At 39.6% G+C, this 20,009-nt stretch overlaps 1 protein-coding gene across 10 annotated transcripts in view; it reads right to left on the reverse strand.

Moving 5' to 3' along the window:
* Positions 1 to 4,869: 4,869 nt before the first annotated feature.
* LINGO2 (leucine rich repeat and Ig domain containing 2) overlaps positions 4,870 to 20,009 on the reverse strand; it is a 1,433,890-nt gene continuing 1,418,750 nt past the window's right edge. For all 10 annotated transcript variants that reach the window (XM_075595710.1, XM_075595720.1, XM_075595739.1 and 7 more), the window contains one exon: positions 4,870 to 11,717. In XM_075595710.1, the coding sequence (XP_075451825.1) occupies positions 9,851 to 11,692 (1,842 nt within the window). In that variant the 5' untranslated portion in view covers positions 11,693 to 11,717 and the 3' untranslated portion in view covers positions 4,870 to 9,850. The remainder of the gene's footprint in view (positions 11,718 to 20,009) is intronic.

Genomic DNA, 20,009 nt, shown 5'->3' on the forward strand with positions numbered 1-20,009 from the left:
AAAGGTTAGTTTTGTAGCCCAGACCCCCAGTAAGTGTGTTTTCTCTTGTATTTTGTAATCCACTGTGTGTACGTCTGTTTCTATGGACTAAATGACAATTTGTTTTACTATTTGGTTGTGCTCAGTGATATGATCCTGGTATAAAAGTGTAAATGTCTGGTCTCCCATGACATTGATCAAGGGAAAAACAATTTGCAAGTCTAAAAAAAAGATGTTTCTGTTGAGATACATATGCTACTATGTAGAATAAAGTATATTCTAGATTACCCATGTTTGTTAAATCATCCAGATGTGTTTACTTTCTTTTCCACCCTCTCTGATAATTTGAGAAAAATAGAGCTTCCGTTGACTACTGATTCATTGGCATTTCATTTCCCAGAATCCTTAGCTACAGTGGAAGTATTTTATGCTAGGAGGTATGTCTGAGACATGTGATATTTGTATTTGCTGATGAATACTGAAAGATTTAGCATCAGCTTTTTCATCCCTATTATGCTTTGTATAAGATATAGGAGGCACTATTCAGCTACGCAGCCCACCTGCTTCAATAATATCTATTAAAATAAAAGCCACATGATCACGTTAGAGCTGTGCATAAAGATTGACTAATTCTGTCTACTCTCACTGCGCGTCTCTTTCAGACTGATGTAGCCCGGTATGATTCACACAGCGGGAGTCCCATTCAGAAGCAGGGACCCCCGCTATGTTAATCTTCATGGGCCATTAGTCTGGTCACAGGGATTCCATGAGCAGGGAGTTGTCAGGAAATTGCTATCTGTGATTTCCTGGCCGACTTTACACACAATGCAATGTTTTCCTTTGGAAGTTATTAAGTCTCAAAGCTGAGGCAATGAGTCAGTTGAATAATGGAGAATATCAAGGCCCTTAAAGATGACACTGTCTGATAATGAGTCTACCTTACCGTGCGGTTATCACGAGAACAGTCTTCCCATGTCGAGGAACCCTATAGCACACCATGGCATAATTCCAAGTCACATTATGCAATGCGAGAAAATGTCAAACAAAACGTTGTAGTATGCAGGCAAATTCCACAAGGTGAAATAAAAAATAATACGAAAAACGTTATTATATGTGCAATGTTTTTTGTAAGACTATGGGCCTTATTCTATAAAGTGTAATAGCACTGATCTGGTGAAAACCCCTATTGACTTCAGTGTATTTTTTTAGCTCTTGTCGAGTCTGTAGGACTGTGTATTTTTAAGACAAAACCAGCTTGCACCCAGCTGGAGAGAAGAGGTTAAATACATTCATATGATTTCCTCTCCATTAAATGGGAATACCAACCTCACCACTTTAATCACAAACACCACCGAATGTGGTCTAAGTGTTTAGAATAAATTAGGCACAGTGATAATTATCACATGATGTTCTTTTCAAGGTGGAAATGCAGCTATGCCTTAAAGAATTACAAATAAGGCCCATGGATATTTTTTATGTTTAGACTAACATTTCTCTTGTTTAGCTGAGCTTATTCATAACATTTTCTGAAGTACAGTAGTTAGGGAAAGAATTACAGTAGTAACAGCCCACCTGCTCCATTGCGCAACAATCAGAATAATTCAAGCTGCTTATCTGTCTTTAGCTTTCCGAAGTTCTGAATAGCCAAATCAAAAATTTAAAGCGCCTAGAAGAAAGCAGATTTAACAAACAGGTTGAATTTGCTTAGGAATTATACCCTTTTTCAGTTTCATTCTAATGTGTTTATTCATAATATTCTATTAAACTGGAATTTGTACTATATGTGCTCACTGTACCAACTGGGTCACTCGGTTCAATCGACTTATACGCAATAAATCTTTTGCCACTTCTGTGTAATTTAAGGGGCCTACTGATGTAAGTTCGATGTTATCACTGCAACATCGAATTTGTTTGCATGTTACTACCTCAAGGTATGAAATAAAAAAATAAACACAGTATTCGGTAAGGCAAATTGCATTTTAAATAATGTTTCTTTTTTTTTAAAAAGACATACTGATGCAGCGGCCGTTATTCTAACACTTCACGCGTCATGTACATCGGAATCCCGATTTGAAACCGCGTGGTGAATTCCAGCCTCCCCGCACCAAGATGCGAGCGCGGCGAGAGCAGAAAATTTTAGTGTTCTGGCTTTTAAAAACATGAAATTGACACAGTTGCACAGTACACATTACAATTCATCCATTTTATTGCAAACAAAGAAACAATCCATGAAATTCAAACAAAACATCCGCGATAAGCGCGGGTGCCTGGGGCGATAAGCTGCGTTTCATGCTGCGTGGGGAACAGCACAGAACTCAAAATCGGCGCCGAGATGTGTTCGAATAACGGCCGCTGCATCAGTACCGTACAAGTTTGTATTTGCTTTACAAGCAAAATGCCCGCAATGTTAGATTTCCCTCCATCAGTCTGGAAGAGCTGTGCTGAGAGATAGTGGAGAGAAACGGCATCTCCCTGCACAGCTCTTGCAGACGGTCATGCAGTATTTATTTTAATTTTTATAACATAGGATTGAAGCAGGCGTCCCCGGACCTGAACCATATTACTTTTAGGTCCGGGGACCCCTGCTTCCTGAGATATAGGTCAAAAAAAGTCCAAAAGACCAAACCTGGGACTTCAAATGATGATCACAACAGTTCTGTTGGGACACTGTTCATATAGCCAAGAAACAATGTCCATTCCTTTACACTTATATTCCTTAATAAAAAGGTACAGTATCCCTGCCAGCTCCACATACTCTAGAAATTGTGTAGATGATCAGTCTTGGGGTTACAGTTTCAGTATAAACAAAAAAGATAGTGCCTGGCTGGTTCTGCTCTATTTGAGAGCCTTCACTAACCAGCTACAAATAATCACATAGAAATACTGTAGCACCCAAATAAATTTTAGTCCATAACTGTAGACTTCTTAGTCCCCCTATATCCTAGACAGTATCCTTGATGATAAGAAAAGAGACTCGCAGTACTGGAGGATTAATATTCCAATCCTGTTCTCGTGGATTGCTGCAGGGAGCCATCAGTGTGCTGCTCGCTAGGTATGCTATATTGGAAGTGAAGGAAGCACGCCGCACCACTGGAACAAAAATAGACTGTAGAGAGGGTAACTACCAAAATAAGCTTTATTCACTCATCGGACTAAGTGACCGGCAACAAACCAGAGCCAACATATTTCGTGCCCACGCACTTTATCAAGGCTCCTCTGAGCCAAGATAAAGTGCGTGGGTACGAAACATGTCGGCTCCGGTTTGTTGCGGCTCACTTGGTCCAATGAGTGAATAAAGCTTATTTTTGTAGTTACCCTCTCTCTAGTCTATTTTTGCTCTGGTGGTGCGTCGTGCTTTCACTTCCTGAGATATAGGCCTCGATACCGTGTGCTTGTATATCCTACAAGTTTAAATGCCAGCGCAATGACCCATGTGAGCTGGACATTTAAACTTGCAGGAGATACAGGCACCCCATACTGGGGTAGGGGATCCCCAAACCTGAAACTCACGTTGTTCAGGTCCAGAGACCCTATGCTTCAACCCTATGTTATTAAAATTCAAATAAAAGCAGAGCTTCATTACCTTAGTAGCTAACCACTAAAGTAATGAAGGGGTTAACCACCAGTACCCACTTTGTTGGTGGTAGAGGGAATGGGTGGAGATTGTTGTTGCTCCAGCGTGGGTGGTTAGGCCAAATGGAAGGGTTGCAAGAGGGTTTAATCCCTTAATTAACTTAGCGGTAACTACTCCCCCATTCCTCCCCGGGAGAACTAACCACCCATCCCAGAACAAGAATAACTGCCCCCATCACCCATCAACAAAACCCCACCCCCTGAACACCACCATCACACAAGAATGGGCAAAAGCCCTATTAGCCAAATATGGCTAATAGCGCTTTTGCCCATTCAAGTATACAATACTGCACATTACAATAAAATAAAATACCAATTCCAATACTATGAAAAAATATAAACACTTTCCATTTAATCTATTGATTGTCACAGTGGTTATCTATGCACTCAACTGGGGCATGGATAGCCACATTGGCAATCAATGGGCACCCTACTACCCACCCCGTCAGCCCCCACCCTCACACACAGTAATAGGCAAAAGTGCTAATAGCCGGTTCTTGCTAATAGCACTTTTGCCCATTCAAAATGATTCAATAGCCAACCACACTATAGTAAATAAAAGTTGTGCTTACCCCTGCTAGGATGAAGGCCGTCCTCATCCTCATCTTCAGAGGCACCAACATTTACATTAAAACACATAAAAAGCTACTGGCCAGTAACCCCTTAATTACCTTTGCGGGGGGTAAGCGCTATGGTAATTAAGGGGTTAACCCTCCCCCATCACTACCCACCAAGGAGGCCTAACTACCATCCCCAGGGTAACTACCCCATGACCCACACCTTTACCTCCACCCCACATACAAAATGGGCAATACCCCTATTAGCCGAATGTGGCTAATTGTACTTTTGACCATTTGTGATGGAAAAAATAAAATAAACATTGTTAAATAAAATACACATTATAATTCAATAAATGAATTGATTGTCTCTGTGGTTACCTATTCCCCCAATGGGGGTACAAATAGACATATTTTCAATGAATGGGCACCCTATAGGCAATCAATGTGTCTCTTACCCTTGCTGGGATGAAGGCTCATCCTCCTCATCAAGCCTCAAACAACATCAACTCTTGAGCCACGTAGCAATGATCCTCAGCTTAAAGTACAGCTTCATGTGCAGAAGTCCACGATCCTCCGGTGCTTCAAGAGAAGTCACTGGTGAGTAGATGTTCTTTTCTTCTTTCTTCAATAGGTCCAGCAGATGTTGACACATGTCTTCTTCCTGTCAAATGAGATGTGACAGGCCTTATGTAAGGCTTGTGACATCACATTTGACAGCACGTGGTACTGTTGCAGCGCCTTTATTCTCCCACTTACCCGGCTAAATGCGGGGAGTTTCTCTGTTTTTATCGGAGTTTCCCGCGCGGCGGCCGCATCATCAGATAAGCGCTAATGGCGCTTATCATTGAAAGCGCCCACAGCGCGAGAAACCTGAGGAAAAAAAGCCGCACGCCGCCGCATTTTTAAAAATCCCACGGTGGCGGCCGCAGGAGGATAAAGGCTGCCGCCACTGTACATCCACTAGTCCGATTGGTGGATGCACCACGTGTCTAGGCATCAAGTTTGGCAGGGAATTACTTCTCTAACAAACTTTATGGAATCCCGTGTGATGCCTTTTCTTTTTTGGGTGATGTGATGTCACCTTAAAAGGGAGGGAAGAACAAACAATTAGATACCATATGCTTCCATCCCTTTAAGGTGAAGTCACATCACCCAAATAGAGAAGGCATCACATGGTACATCGGATTGTGATTCCAACATGTTTGATAGAGAAGTAATTCCCTGCCAAACCTAATGCCCAGACACATGGTACATTTGCCAATCGGTGGGTCTACCATATGTCTGTCAAATGTGACATCACAGGCCTTGTATAAGACCTTTCACATCTCATTCGACAGGAAGAAGACAGCATGTCAACATCTGCTGGACCTGTTGTAGAAAGAAAAGAAGAAAGAAGATTCACTTACCGGTGACTTCTCTTCAAGCAATGGAGGACTTCAAGCTGAGGATCATTGGTTCATGGGTTAAGAGTTGATTGATGCAGTAGTTAGATGAGGAGGATGAACCTTCATCCAGGTAAGGGTAACAGACACATTGACTGACTATAGGGTGCCCACTGATAGCCACATTGGCTATCTGTGCCCCCATTGAGGGCATAGGCAACCACAGTGACAATCAATTGATTTCTTGGATAGTGTTCATTTTTATTGTATTGTTATATGTATTTTATTTATTAGTGTTTATTTTATTTTTTTCATCACAAATAGGCAAAATTACTATTAGCCATATTTGGCTATTAGGGCTATTGCTCATTTGTGTGTGTGATGATGGGGGTAGAGGGGATGGTTGGTGGGGGTAGTTTCCTCCAGAGAAGGTAGTTAGGCCTCCCGGGTTGGGTTAACCCTTAATGACCAAGGTGGTTACTACTCGCTAAGGTAATTAAGGGGTTACTGATCAGTATCTAGTTTGTTAGTGTAAAAGTTTGTGACACTAAGGACAAGGACCAGGATGGGCATCAGCCTGGCAGTGGTAAGTACAACTTTTGTTTACAATAGTGTGGCTGGTTATTGATTGATTTTGAATGGGCAAAAGCGCTATTAGCCAATATTAGCTAATATGTAAGGCTTTTGCCCATTACTGTGTTCAGTGGTTGTGGGAGTGGGAAGGGGGGTTGTTTGGGGGTAAAATGGTGCTCATTGGTTGTCAATGTGGCTATCTGGCTTTATTATTGTATTTGCAATTTTATTGTAATGTGCAGTATTATATATTTGAATGGGCAAAAGCGCTTTAGGGTTTTTGCACATTCATGTGTGATGGTGGTTTGTTGGTTGTAGAGGGGGTAGGTGGAGGGGTAGTTGGTTCGGTGGGTGGTTAAGCCTCCTGGGTGGGTACCGATAGTAACCGTTAAGTTAATGACGGGTTAACCCCACCTGGAATCCTCCTGGGAGGCTTACCCTCCCCCCCCTGGGGTAACTACAACCTTCACCCACCCAGTCTACCACCAACAAACCTGTTACTGTTTAACCCCTTCAGTACCTTGGCGGTTAGTCACTAAGGTAATGAAGCTTGGCTGTTTTGTTTTTATTACATTGGATGAAGCAGGAGGTCTCCAGAGCTTAAATAAATGTGGGTCAAGTCCAGAGACCCCTGGCTTACAGTTCTTTTTATGCCAATTGCAATTCCTATTTTGCCACTGTTCAAGTTGCGCACAAAAATAGGGAGTTTTTAAGCTCCGGTTTGCATTTTGGAGCTACTTGAATAGCAGTTGCAGGCAAAAAAATGTGTGTTCCAACATTTTTTGAGCTACCGCACGGCTTGTCAGAGCAAGTGTAAATAAGCCATTTACACGCGATTTTGACATGTTATGACAGCTTTTTGAATAGCTACACATGCAAAATCGCTTGTAAAGTGCACCTAACAAGCGTTAAGTCACTTATCGAAGTTACCTGAATGGGCCCCATAATGTTTCTAAAACGTAAGAAAATACGATATAAAAAACACTGAGTACATTTTAAGACATTATGAAATAAGAGTTAGTATAATTGTGGTCTCTGTTGGATACAATCGCTAATCAATTTAGTTCATAATATCCATCTGTGCGTATATTTAATGGGAATATAAACCACTTTCAAAAGTGCACAGAATTGCACATTTTAACATGTGTTGGTGCCAAATGCATTATCTAGCTATTCTATACTCCCTGTCTACATTGTTTCCAAGGAACAAATTGATCTTTCAGTCCCTCCACTCTGTAGGTTATCAAGCAGCATAACCAAACTCACATCAACAATTGTAGAAGAACCTAGTTTTTAGGCAGATGTGTGTAAAAAGGTTCTTCTTCTACAATTGCTGATGTGAGTTTAGTTATGCTACTTGGTACCCTACAGAGTGGAGGGACTGAAGGTAGTCCACAACTAGCAAAACATATTAAGAAAACTTTTGTAACATTTTCTGAGATTAGGTTGAAGTTAAACACATTTTTCACTTTATTTTTAAAGATACAATTTGTTCCCACACCCATGACTGAGAGTTAGAGGTCACGATAAGTTGAAGTCGCTAATTGTCATTTCTATAGGTCTTATATAAGCACATTTCAAACTAATAAAGATTTAAAAAAAAAATAATAATAATGTATAAATAGTAGGAAGGACTTTGTGGCATCATATTCCATAGTATGCATCAACCTTAAATGTAGGGAGACCAACAAATGCAAGAAGATTAGAGAACATTTCAATTTTATTCTTTCTTCGTTGAACAATTTGCCACTTTTCAATATTATCAATGATTCAACTTCTTATAATGAAAAAAAAAATCTCACTTGAGCATTCAAAGCAAAACAGTGTATACAATTTACAGGTGTTAGCACTGGCTGGAACACTAAAACAGTTACTTCTATCCAAACGTATGTAGATTAGCATTTGTGTGCAGCACTGGAATATTATGAAGCTGGATAGATATGGGTCTACAATGAGTCATGATATCTTTTTTTATTTTTTTTATCCTAAGCCCTTTGGTCATTATCTTTATAAAATTGAAACAATAGCAGACTTTGTCACTAACACACACAAGCAAACAAATGTACTGTATTTTGGGCACTGTTATTTATATTTTCAATATCTATATTAATTATACTGTAAATGTTTCTATGTTACCCCCTTAGGGCTACAGAGCAGCAATGCATTGTTTTGCAATACTTTGATGAATGCTCCAGCACTAAAGAGGTTAATAGATCTATCACTTTTTGTTTTCTTTCTTGGACATGTACAGTATTTCACGCATGAAAATAGCTAGTTTTAATTGTGAAAGCATAATATATAAAACATTTTTACTGGAACAAAACACTAATGTATAGATGGCTTTATGTGTAAGTTACAGTATGTCTAGGCTTCAAGTGGAAAGTCTTATTTTATTTTGGCTTCCTAAAATATTGCAAGGTACAGTTTCTATTAGAAAGATTCATGGTTACAATCTATCCAATACTAAATTCTCAACAACATTTACTGCAAGTCATAAGATACCACAGGACTATTCTGACCTATGCTTTTGCCTCTCACAAAGTAAAATGTGTCTCATGTTGGCTACAGTTTATTAACTTCCATTGCCCTGGGTAAAAACCATATATTTTTGTTACAGTAAACTGGTCCATTGTGATATTAGATATAAAAAAATAACTCAGCTCTGTATCAAACATCAGGTGCATGTCTTTATAAATATCAGCACAATTTAATACAATCAAGCAGCTTAGCCTTAAAATATTTTTCGGTCTCAGACTGAAAAAAAAAAGTAGTAATTTGTCTGTTCAACTGGGCTTAATTACCTATGTTCCATGTTAAAGATCAAATGATATAAAAATGTCATGATTTCAGAAATAGATTTGACAACGTATCAGATATTGAACTCTGTCTACATCATTCTGTGTACATGGCTACCATAAAAGTAAGTTTATTAATATTTCATAGGAACTTCTGTGACGTCATGTTTCCCCCTTCCCACAACAACGTGCTGTGATTGTAGAAAGAATATCATCTTATAAAATATTAACAAGCCTACGATATTTCTGTCTTTTCACAAAGAATCAGATAACCAGAGTTCAGTGTTTTTAGCCTTGTATTTGTCCCTGTGTCTATGAGATGTGGTAGCTCTGTTGCATGTGATCTTTAAGGAGAGAGAAACGTAGGATCACACTTTAGTCAATATCAGTGGATAAAAAGCACAATCTCTCATTTATATTGCTTTAGGAAGGGCACAGTATATGCATAAGCTATATCAATTTGATTGTAGTATGAAACCAACAATAAAGAATGATTGCTCAGCTTAAACAAATTATATTTATAGATACAAATTTCACTGTAGGATATGTTTCGGTCACGCGTGTCATTCTATACTGTATGTAAACCCTACACTGTAGGTTAGTTTGTTGCCTTGTTGTTGTAGTGGTAGAAAATGTTGAGCAATTGTACATGAGTATGAGCCAACAGTTTGTTACTGAGATCCCCAGAATGCCAATATTTGCAATGCAAACAATTAGTAAAACAACTCCATGAAATGCCCTCATGTTCCAGCCCCCAGATCACAGGGGTCTTTGGAACAGCCGGACAGTCTTCCCATTTTCACAAAACCAATTTGACACAGTGACAGCTGCATGCAGCCGCCTTTACCCAGCAATCCAAAGTGCCAGGCTGTTTTAGAAGATAGAAACAATGCCACAGGAAAACAAAAGCTCTGCCGGCAGCAAATTGCTAAATCATTTTCATATTAAATCTCCTGGGTGCGGTGCCCGTAACTTCAGCTTCAACTACAGCCCCATTGTTTTTACGTGGAACATACTCCAGGTCAATGCTGTTTTTATGCTTCCCTTTCCCTCGGCTCCACACAAAGAGGAGTAGGAAACAAAACAAAACCACTCCCAGGAATGTGAAACAACCCATAGCAGTAGACACCAATATAGTTTTAAGGTCAAGGGAAAATGTCATGTTCGCATTGGTGCCATTGGTATTGGTTTCATTTAACTCCGTTATGAACATAGGGGTCCTGTTAGCATAAAGAAAACGATCAGAAACAAACCCTTTCACAGTAAGCGATGCTGAGTAGGTGTCATTTCCAGCAGCGTTGCTGGCCACGCAAAGATAGGTTCCAGTATCTTGAACTTGGGCAAATCGGATTTCAAGCGTGCCATTACCCAACACTGTGGCTCTTCCATTTGATTTTGCAGAGACCATCCTCCTACGTGGGGTCACCCATGAAATCATAGGATCAGGGTCTCCATCAGCATTGCAATTCATCTGTACCCTCTGTCCTTCATCCACTTGTAGCTGTTGCATTTCCCTGTCTCGAATTTTAGGCTTTTTACATGTAAAGTAAAAAGATAATACAGTGGTATGGAATTCTTTGAACGGCCTCTCTTTCACATTGTCTGGGCTAGCACACATTGGCTGTTGGCCACCAAAGTGCAGTAAGGGATGTCTCTGTAACATCCAAATGAGGCGGCAATCACAAATTAGGGGGTTGTTATCGATACACAAAATTTCCAGAGCTTTGGGGGAATGGAATACATTCTCTTCTAGTGTTTCTAAAAGGTTTTGGGACACATTAAGTACATGCAGGAACCGCAGTCCTTGGAAAGCATGTGGCTCAACAGTGCGCAACTGAGCTCCCACCAAGTGAAGTTCCTGAAGGCGCACTAAGTCTGCTAACATGCCTGTCTCAATGGTGCTAATTGGATTATAAGAGAGGTTTAAGTGAGTTAGGTAAATCAGTTGTTTTAAAGCATGATAAGGAATTGTGGACAGATTGGTATTAGTGATTGAAAGAAACGTGAGATTCAGACCATAAAGACTATTAGCCGGCATCATGTCCAGCAGAGGCCAGTAGCTGATCTCCAGGTTTTTTAGATGAAACAATCTCTTAAAGGCAATTGCAGGCAATGCATTAATGTTGAGATATTTCAGATGGAGACTGATGAGGTTGTGCAGATGTGAAAGAGCATCAGTTGGTACAGCCGTTAGGTTGCATTTTTCTAAAGTGAGCTGCTCCAGGCTAAGCAGTCCACTAAAGGCCCTGTGGGATATATAAACTAATTCATTATCTCCAACTTCAAGGGACTTTAAATTATGAAGGTCCTGAAACATATAGTCTAGCAAAATAACTATTTTGTTTTCACTTATATCAAGCTTGGTTAAGTTTGACAAGCCCGTGAATACCCCTAGGGGGACCAGTTTTAAGCGATTTCCCTTTAAGCGCAATGAGCGCAAGTTGAAAAGGTTGTTAAAAGCTCCGGGCTCCACATTTGAGATGATGTTGTCACTAAGGTCTATTTCTTCCAACAAAGGGTAGGACAGAAAATCCTCTGGGTTCACACTTTTTAGTTTGTTCTTGCTTAAATCCAGGATTTTTGTCTCAATGGGGATGCCCTCTGGGATGGAGATGAGACGTCTTCGATGGCAGCTGACAGACTTGTTTTGTGCTGAGCACTCACACCGTGCTGGGCATCCAAGAGCACATCCCACATAGACCAAGACCACAGCCAGACACATAATTAGTTGCCAGCAAGATGTGGCCGTGTGAAGCATGACTCCTCCCATCAAGTACAACTCTTTGGTCACGGACCTGTAAGAAAATAAACAAATATATGTTATATATCTATAGAGCCTCAATTATGGGGAAAAAAAAGACAAAGCACTTGCACTGTCTATACATATGTATCTAGCTGAACTTGTTCCATATTTCTTTGCAAACTACAGATAGATAAAGAGTATACAACAATTCCAACTTCAACTTATGCCTATTATATACCTTGCTAGGATAAAAGACTGACTCACTCTGCTATCTCTAAAGATGAGTAACATAATGACATCATGAGCCAAACATGTTACACCCAATTTACAGTAATTTGTTGCAAATATACAATTAAGTACAATGAATGGAAAGCACTGTAGGAATTGAAGTGGTATCAGATGTTCTTTTAGACCACATTAATACAACTGAATTTTCAGTATTAATGGAATTGTAGCCTCATCATTCTGTATGTAGGCTTCTCTATGACCCTACCAAGCATGTTTTCAGAAGGCACGATTTGAGAATAAAGTGTCAGTTCAATGCCTATTGAATTAAATAATGATTACATGTGAAATATGACTCAATATAGTCCAATATTCCTGGACTAAGTATTTGATATTCTAGTAACATGTGTATTAACAGTAAATACTGTATATGAAGAGTTTGCATATGAGGATTTTAATACTGTAGCTAAGTTTAATCTTTAACACATGAATTCAAAGCTAGGTAAACATTTGCTATCTATTTAAAGCCATTCTTTTATGTCCCCTGACAAAAGGGTGAACAAATAACACTTCCCTATTCCATATTTCATTCCAAATCACAATGGCAACATAATTTTACGTTACTACAAGCTAGAAAGAATTGCTAATTGTAACTGCCTGTTTAATATGTTAATTGTTTTCAAATTTTACTGTAGGTAATAATGTAATGTCACATTTCTACTAAAACATTCAATGCCACGCAACAATATGTGCAATGCAGTGCCAAAGTTTGTTTTAATTCATAGAAAGGTTTATTCCAGATAGAGATAGAGTGTACTGAAGTCGAGCTAGTGACACAACACCTGTTTCTAATCATTTCTGCCAAGTACAATATTCAAGGAAGATTAAACAATATGTTCTGTATTTGTATTATATTCTTGAAGTGGTAGAAATTATGTATAAAATGTGTGTTTTACACCAACATAAATAATTAGATACATCTGTATATTTTTATACACAAGCTTTAGGAACCTAGTTAAGGAAGGTATTTCAAATCTACACACAATCCAACTTATATTACATCAATGATTGATCTGTTTGTATGTTATTAAAAATGGCAGAGTTCTGATGCTCTTGTACGTGAAGTCAGACTCACTTACTCTGAAGCCACAGCATAAAATGCAAAAAGCCACAGCTTCGGGGCAAGCAACAGCCACTATTTCCAAATTAGACCCCCGCAGTGAGGGTTCCCCTGGCAATGAAGACAGGTTATCTGGCTACATCTGTAGCTTCTGAACGAGAAATGTACTCCTATTCAAATATGATGTGACTACCTCAAGCTGGAGAAGAGTTTAACTCCAATGAAATAAACCTGAGTCAAATCTTCAGCACTTCGTCGACCGCTCCACCGTTTATTGAATAGGGGCCATTATGGGGTATTTAGCAAAATGTGCAAGAATTGGTGAAAATAAGAACAGTAGATTGTATGCATCAACATTACAAAAAACCTTCCAGCTATATTCCCCTTCAGTGTTTTTTTTTAAATCTAGCTTTCTCCAATTTGCAATTTTCCAGATCTTTCTGTGCTTAGTTGAATTTTTACACAGAGGGCCGTCCTTCTATTTTTAAACTCATGAAATCCAAGTAATGCTCATTCACACTACTTGTAATTTAGACTCCTTGGAGACCAATAACATCCCTTTAATATGTGTGTTTACATATGTATGTGCACTTCTGTACCAACCCGTGAAGTTCTCAGAACATCTTAAGGGCACTTCTAAAGTCCTAGAGATTTGCAGAGAAAGTTATATACTGTAGATTGCATATCACATATTTTTGTCTGTCATGTAAAAGCCTGCACAATGATTGTTATAATTTAGTCTGACTAGTAAATATCATTCTCGTTTGATCACTTATCAATAGATATTATATGTAAGTGCATGCAGCTGAAACACACAGTGCCCCCCTGCCTGGCTCCTCTCCAAGGTGGTTAAGATGGGACTTGTGATGGCCATGGCCTCAGTCAATGACATTGGATTCTGAAGAGGAGGGATTAGAGGAGAGGAGTCTTTAAGAGGCTCTGAGGCACACAGTTCAGAGCGGCTGCAACTCAATGGGAACTTGGGGCGATTATAAGTGGTCAGGAATCAGTCTGTGAGTGGTACGAGTCAACAGATGCTGGGTGACCAGATCACAGATTGAATCCAGGTGTGGAGCCAGCGCTGACCAGTGGTCTTCCTAATATCCAGAGGTGTGAGTTGGACTTTAATAACATAAACATAGTTATGTATGAACAGTTATTGTAATAGCTGTTTTAAAACCTCACATTTGGAAATGCCTATACAGTATACTTATAGCACAAAACATTACTATTCTGAATTTTTTATTAATCAATTACATTTTTGACAGTTAGAGGTAAGTACAGTGTTAGCCAGTAGTAACAAATAAAAACTATTGGTCAAAGATTAATTCCAGAAATTAAAAAGTAGCGTACATGGTTCTGAAATTAAAAAGTAGCGTACATGGTTCTGAATTTTGCTAATAAAGATAGTGCAGAGTAATTTAGTACTTCAGTATTAGGTGGTACCTGCTAGATTTGGACTAACAATTGATATTACTGTATAAGACAAACTTTCAAGAGTTCTCTCTCTTCCTCAGGCCTGCAATACTGATTTTCAAAGATTCCATAAGTCTAACACAGATATGTGTAGAAAATATTATATAGAAAAGGAAAAGTGTTAAACTCCTGGAATATTTGTAAATCAGGTCGACCTGAAGAAGAGCGTATCCTTCAATGTCAATTTTTGACTGAAATAAAAAAGGTATCACGTAATACTGAAGTACTCATTTACTCTGCACTATTGCAACTGGACTAACATGGCTATTTCTACTTAAGCCAATAAAGATATGATTTTCGAGTCATATTTGGTGAAACACGTGTTTGTTATTTTACACTGCTCCTGACAGACAATTTTTTTTTTATCAATAAGGACATAAGAGGAGATCAAGTCACTGGGAGCAAATACAGATAAGTGGTTCCCCTTTTATCTTGAGAATTAACAGTGAAATACGGATCTCTTGGCTGTGTGAATGCTTTCTTCACCTAAAAGCCACGTTGCCAGCTGTTCTATGCAGAGCTTGTGTAGAAAATCCGTCAGTCAACTCTGAAAACAAAATCACCGGGGGACTTTTTCTATTCCCTTTGAACTGTCATTGCTACAGTGAAAATCATGCAGCCTGGGAGCACAACGCAGAGCTAGGGTCACTGCAGTTTGAGTAATAAAAGAATTAAATAAAATTACATGACTTATGTTTATCCTTCTGTGAAGCACAAGTCGACCGACTGCATTTCTAGGAGTGTGTTGGGCTATTTAAAGTGTCAATTTTTCCCACTTTGGGAAATATTTACATCCTCACATTTGCAAAATCCTTTTCGCATCTAGAACTTTTAAGGCTCTACCTACAGTATGGACTGAGCAAATAATAATTGACTAAGAGGCAAAGAGGAGTATAACTATCAATCTTTGTCAAATAATTTGTTTGAAATGATATAGCGGATACTATCTTCACCTTGACGTTATGAAAGAATATGTATCTGTAAATAACAAAATGTATAATTGTATTTCTTATATTTGATCGCTTATTTGCAGGGGTTGATATGCGTCATGCTTGGCGGATTTAATTAACACACAAAAAGAGCATTGATTGAAAACACACACAGCATTTTATTACACTATTGTACCAAATATCTCTTACAAACTCTGTCGATAACAAATCCCAAAATCACTAATGGAAGGCTCAAAGTGTTTTTATACACCGACACAGATGCAGCATTAAATTGACTCAGCATTAAATTAAAGGTCTGGTAGATATATTGTATATGTTCAATTTTAAAGGAAACCATGTTACTTGTTATAGAATTTAATAGATACTATACAATTCCCACTCATGCATGGTCACAGCAGCACTCGTATGCCCACAAGGGAAATTTTCTATCTCCTTCCATTTTGTCAATGCATTCGAAAAGCATATGGCCACGATTGTTTATTTTCAGAGAATGCTGCCAGAGTATAAAGTCTGCACTGGAAAATATACCACATAATATGCAGTTATCATGTGAACACCAGATATGTCATATTACTGGATATTACCAGCTAAGACTCTACTAATTCCTTCAAATTGGAAACTTGATTGGCTGATTTCCAGGCATTATTCATCCAGTAATAGGCCAGAATGTTTGGCACCCTGCCAAGTTTGGAATTCTAGCCAATCAGCTTTCACTTGTCATAGAGTAAGAGAGAGCAGTTCTCAGATAGGGGATGTGATAGGATAGGGGATGTGATAGGATAGGAGGAAGCCAGGCACTGACTCCTCCCCCTCCCTCCCTGCACATGAGAGAGAGAGAGCTCTGCACAGGAGACACTAAGGAGAAAAGAGGCTTACTGTGTGTATTTGTATAAAGGGTGGTTGTAGTGTGTGGGCTTGTGTGTGTGTGTGTAGCAGGAGGCTATAGTGAGTGGATGTATGTGCGTCTATTTTATTTATGAAAATGTAAAAAAAAAACAAAACATGCATTTAGCCTACAATAGTAATAATCTCCTCAGAACTGGGCATTACTGGCTATTATAGGCTAAAGCAGTAAAATTCCGGGCATTATTGAAAACCCTGCTCTCTGATTGGTTAAATTGGTTAGAATTTAAGCAGCTTGCAATGTGTAGTTTTCAATGTGTTTTCAATGTATTATATTAAGCCAATCAGCTTTCAGAACAGCTGAGATGGGGCAGGGGATTCGTCTGAATGAAGTAACAGCTCTGAGACAGGGCTGGGGATTGGTCAGGACGTATCAGCCACGGGTTGACTCCTCCCCCTCTCGAGCTGACAGAGATTTTCTGAGCAGATTCAGTTGAATTTGGGGGTAGTCTGCAAAGAAGTAAGTGGCTGTCTGCGGTTTCTTTGTGGCTGTAGTTTGTGTGTGAGTGTGTCAGTAGCAGTGTGTGTGTGTGCTGTGCTGTTGTGTTGTATATCTGTGTTGAGGTGCTGTGTGTGTGTATAGAGCTCCAGTGTGTGTGTGTGTGTCAGTGTCAGCAGCAGTGTTTATGGGTGTAGCATGTGTGTGTAGCAGCAGTTTGTGTGTGTAGAGGTGCTGTGTATAGAGGTGCAGTGTTGTGTGTGTTTGTGGGGTGTGTGTAGAGGTGTTGTGCTGTGTGTAAGAGGTGTGGGGGGGGAGAGTGCAACGTTTAGTAAGTGGCTGCATTTTTTATTGAGGCTGCAGTGTGTGTGTGTGTGTGTGTTTTGCTGTTGTATGTGTAGCAGCAGTTTGTGTGTGTATAGAGCTACTGTGTTTGTGTGTGTGTGGGTATAGAGCTCCAGTGTGTGTGTGTGTCAGTGTCAGCAGCAGTGTTTATGGGTGTAGCATATGTGTGTAGCAGCAGAGTTTGTGTGTGTAGAGCTGCTGTGTTGTGAGTGTAGAGGAGGTGCTGTGTTGTGTGTCTAGAGCTTCAGTGTGTGTGTGGTGTGCTTGTGTGTAGAGCTGCTGTGTGTGTGGTGTGTGGTGTGTGGTGTGTGGTGTGCTGGTGTGTGTGTGTGTGTGTGTGTGTGTAGCAGCAGTTTGTGTGTGTTGAGCTGCTGTGTGTGTCTGTAGAGGTGGTGTGTGTGTGTGTGTGTGTGTGTACACAGAGGGGGCGGCAGTGTGTGGATATAGATATCTGCAGTGTAAGCGTATATAGAGGTGGTTTCATGTATTTACCATTTTATTTTAATAAAAAAATCTATATAACTATACAAAAGTATCTATTATTTATGAAAAAAGCCTACATTTAGTCTATACAGGCAGTCCTCGTTTTACAACGCTTCACTTTACAACGAATGGCTTATCCAACGCTATCCAATGCATACCTATATTCATTTTTACAACGTCAAAATGGCTTATCCAACGCTCTTACGACGCTTTGCAACGTTGTGTATGTGTGTATATATATACACATTCACATAAACAACGTTGCAAAGCGTCGTAAGAGCGTATATATATAATTATATATATATATATATATATATATATATATATATATATATATATATTATACTATATAATATTATATTATACTATATAATATATTATTTATTATGTTATATTATATATATATAATACAGTATATACACTATATAATTTATGTGTGTGCTGCATATCTTATTGCCTGCATAAAATATTTGGTGTATTTTAGTGTTAAAAATGCCTTCAGGAACGGAACCTTTAATTTAAACAGTGTTCCTATGGGAAAATGTGTTTCGCTTTACAACGCCATTTTGAGTAATGCATTGTGTTGGATAACCGAGGACTGCCTGTAATAGTAATAATCCCCTCAGAACAGGGCATTATTGGCCAATAATGCCATGGCTGGGTTAAAGTCCCTCGGCTTCACCTCGGGCCTTCAACTCTTCCAGCCAGGGCATTATTGGCCAGTAATGCCCTGTTCTGAGGGGATTATTACTTAAAAAATGCCCTAGCTGGGTTAAATAACTCTTCCAGGCAAAGCATTGTTGGCCAGTAATGCCCTCTTCTGAGTGGATTATTACTTAAATATTAGTCAACTCATTTATATTCACAGAAATTTTACACAGATATCAGTTATGAAACCAGAATCACACGTGTATTTGTGAACATAACCCATAAATACAAGTTGTTAATATGTCTCCATAACCCTTATCTTGCAATCCAAACTATGCCTTAGGCATAGGAGTAAATAAAAAGGACCCAATTAATTCAATTTTTACACTGGACGTGTACAACGAGTGAGAGAAAGAGACTATGAAACAGTTTATGTAAGAACACCAGGTGAGTGATCTGTTAGTATTGTAATGATATCCCACTGCCCAGCCGTGGGAAAAAATTGCATACGTATATTTTCCTAATTTGAATGAAATGACTGCCCTTGACTGTATGTTATAGTGAATAAGCTGTGAAGCTGCTCCCCAGTGATGTAGAACAGAATAAGACATTTAGCCACAGCCATCTCTCTGGGACCAAGTCCCCACCGTTGTTTGAACGCAGAGGGACCCTACACCGCAGCACTGTTGGACACTCAGCTGCTGGCCACTTCAACAATAAGGTAAGTTTTAGGGTAGGGGCTTAACTTCAGGCGTCTTAGCGGTTAGAGCAGAGGGTTAACGTCACAGGTTTTAGTGGTTAGGGTAAGGGCTCAGGGTAAGGCGTTTTAGTGATTGTTGTAAGTTAACTTAAGGGGTTTAAGGGACTTTCCTTGGCAGCAAAGCAGTCGGCGGCTTAGTGTCACTTGTGACTAAACGCCGGCGGTCGCTTGGTTGCGGCGAAAAGGCCGTGACCAAAATGTCTTCGACCACTGTAGAAGAAAAAAGCCTGCTGCATTCAAATATATAGGACTAACAATTTATCCATCAAATAGAAATATCACTTGTGAGCACATTCACTTGTCTCAGAAAGGTCTGCAACCCTGCCTTTCCCCCATTATCTATTAGCATACAATGCTTCCACTGCAGCTAGGGATTCTGGGAAATGACATGCAAATGAGCACTGCGTCCCCTTTAGCGTCTAATCCATGCAAAAATAGTAAAGAGGAGTAGCCAGTGTGACGTTGGAAGGTAACCAGACTCTCAAATAAAGGTTAAGCCCATTTTGGTTACCATCGATCTGTGTATAAGGGTCCAAAAGAGTTAGCTCTTGGGCCCAGTAACATTGTATCATTCTGTTGTACTGTATGCAATAATGTATTATCCTTTCCGGGCATACCAGCAAGCAGGGATTGCTAGGGTATGAGTTTGAGAGGTTTTGCGGAGGAACCATTCACAGAATGTTCCAAGGCAGTTGGGTCCAGAGTTGTCGGTTTCCCCATAAATGTACCTGGGAATCATGCCTGATTCTTGGATACATCTAGGCACATTGTCCCGGCAATATCTCCCCTTGAAAACGCAAGCGCGACTCACCACTAGGGTACCCTGCTTCAACATAGCCCAGAAAGCAAAATGAGGCACAGGATAAAACATCTATTCCTGTAGCTGAGGGAATCCCTAGGTTAAGGGGAGTTCCCCAGCAAGTGTCAAGGTGACCCACAACCAGTATAGGGTTGAGGGGGGACTCAGGGTCCAAACTGAGTCCAAAACAAAGTGT

This window comes from Ascaphus truei, chromosome 1 (assembly GCF_040206685.1).
Source record: "Ascaphus truei isolate aAscTru1 chromosome 1, aAscTru1.hap1, whole genome shotgun sequence".
NCBI classification, from domain to species: Eukaryota; Metazoa; Chordata; class Amphibia; order Anura; family Ascaphidae; genus Ascaphus; species Ascaphus truei.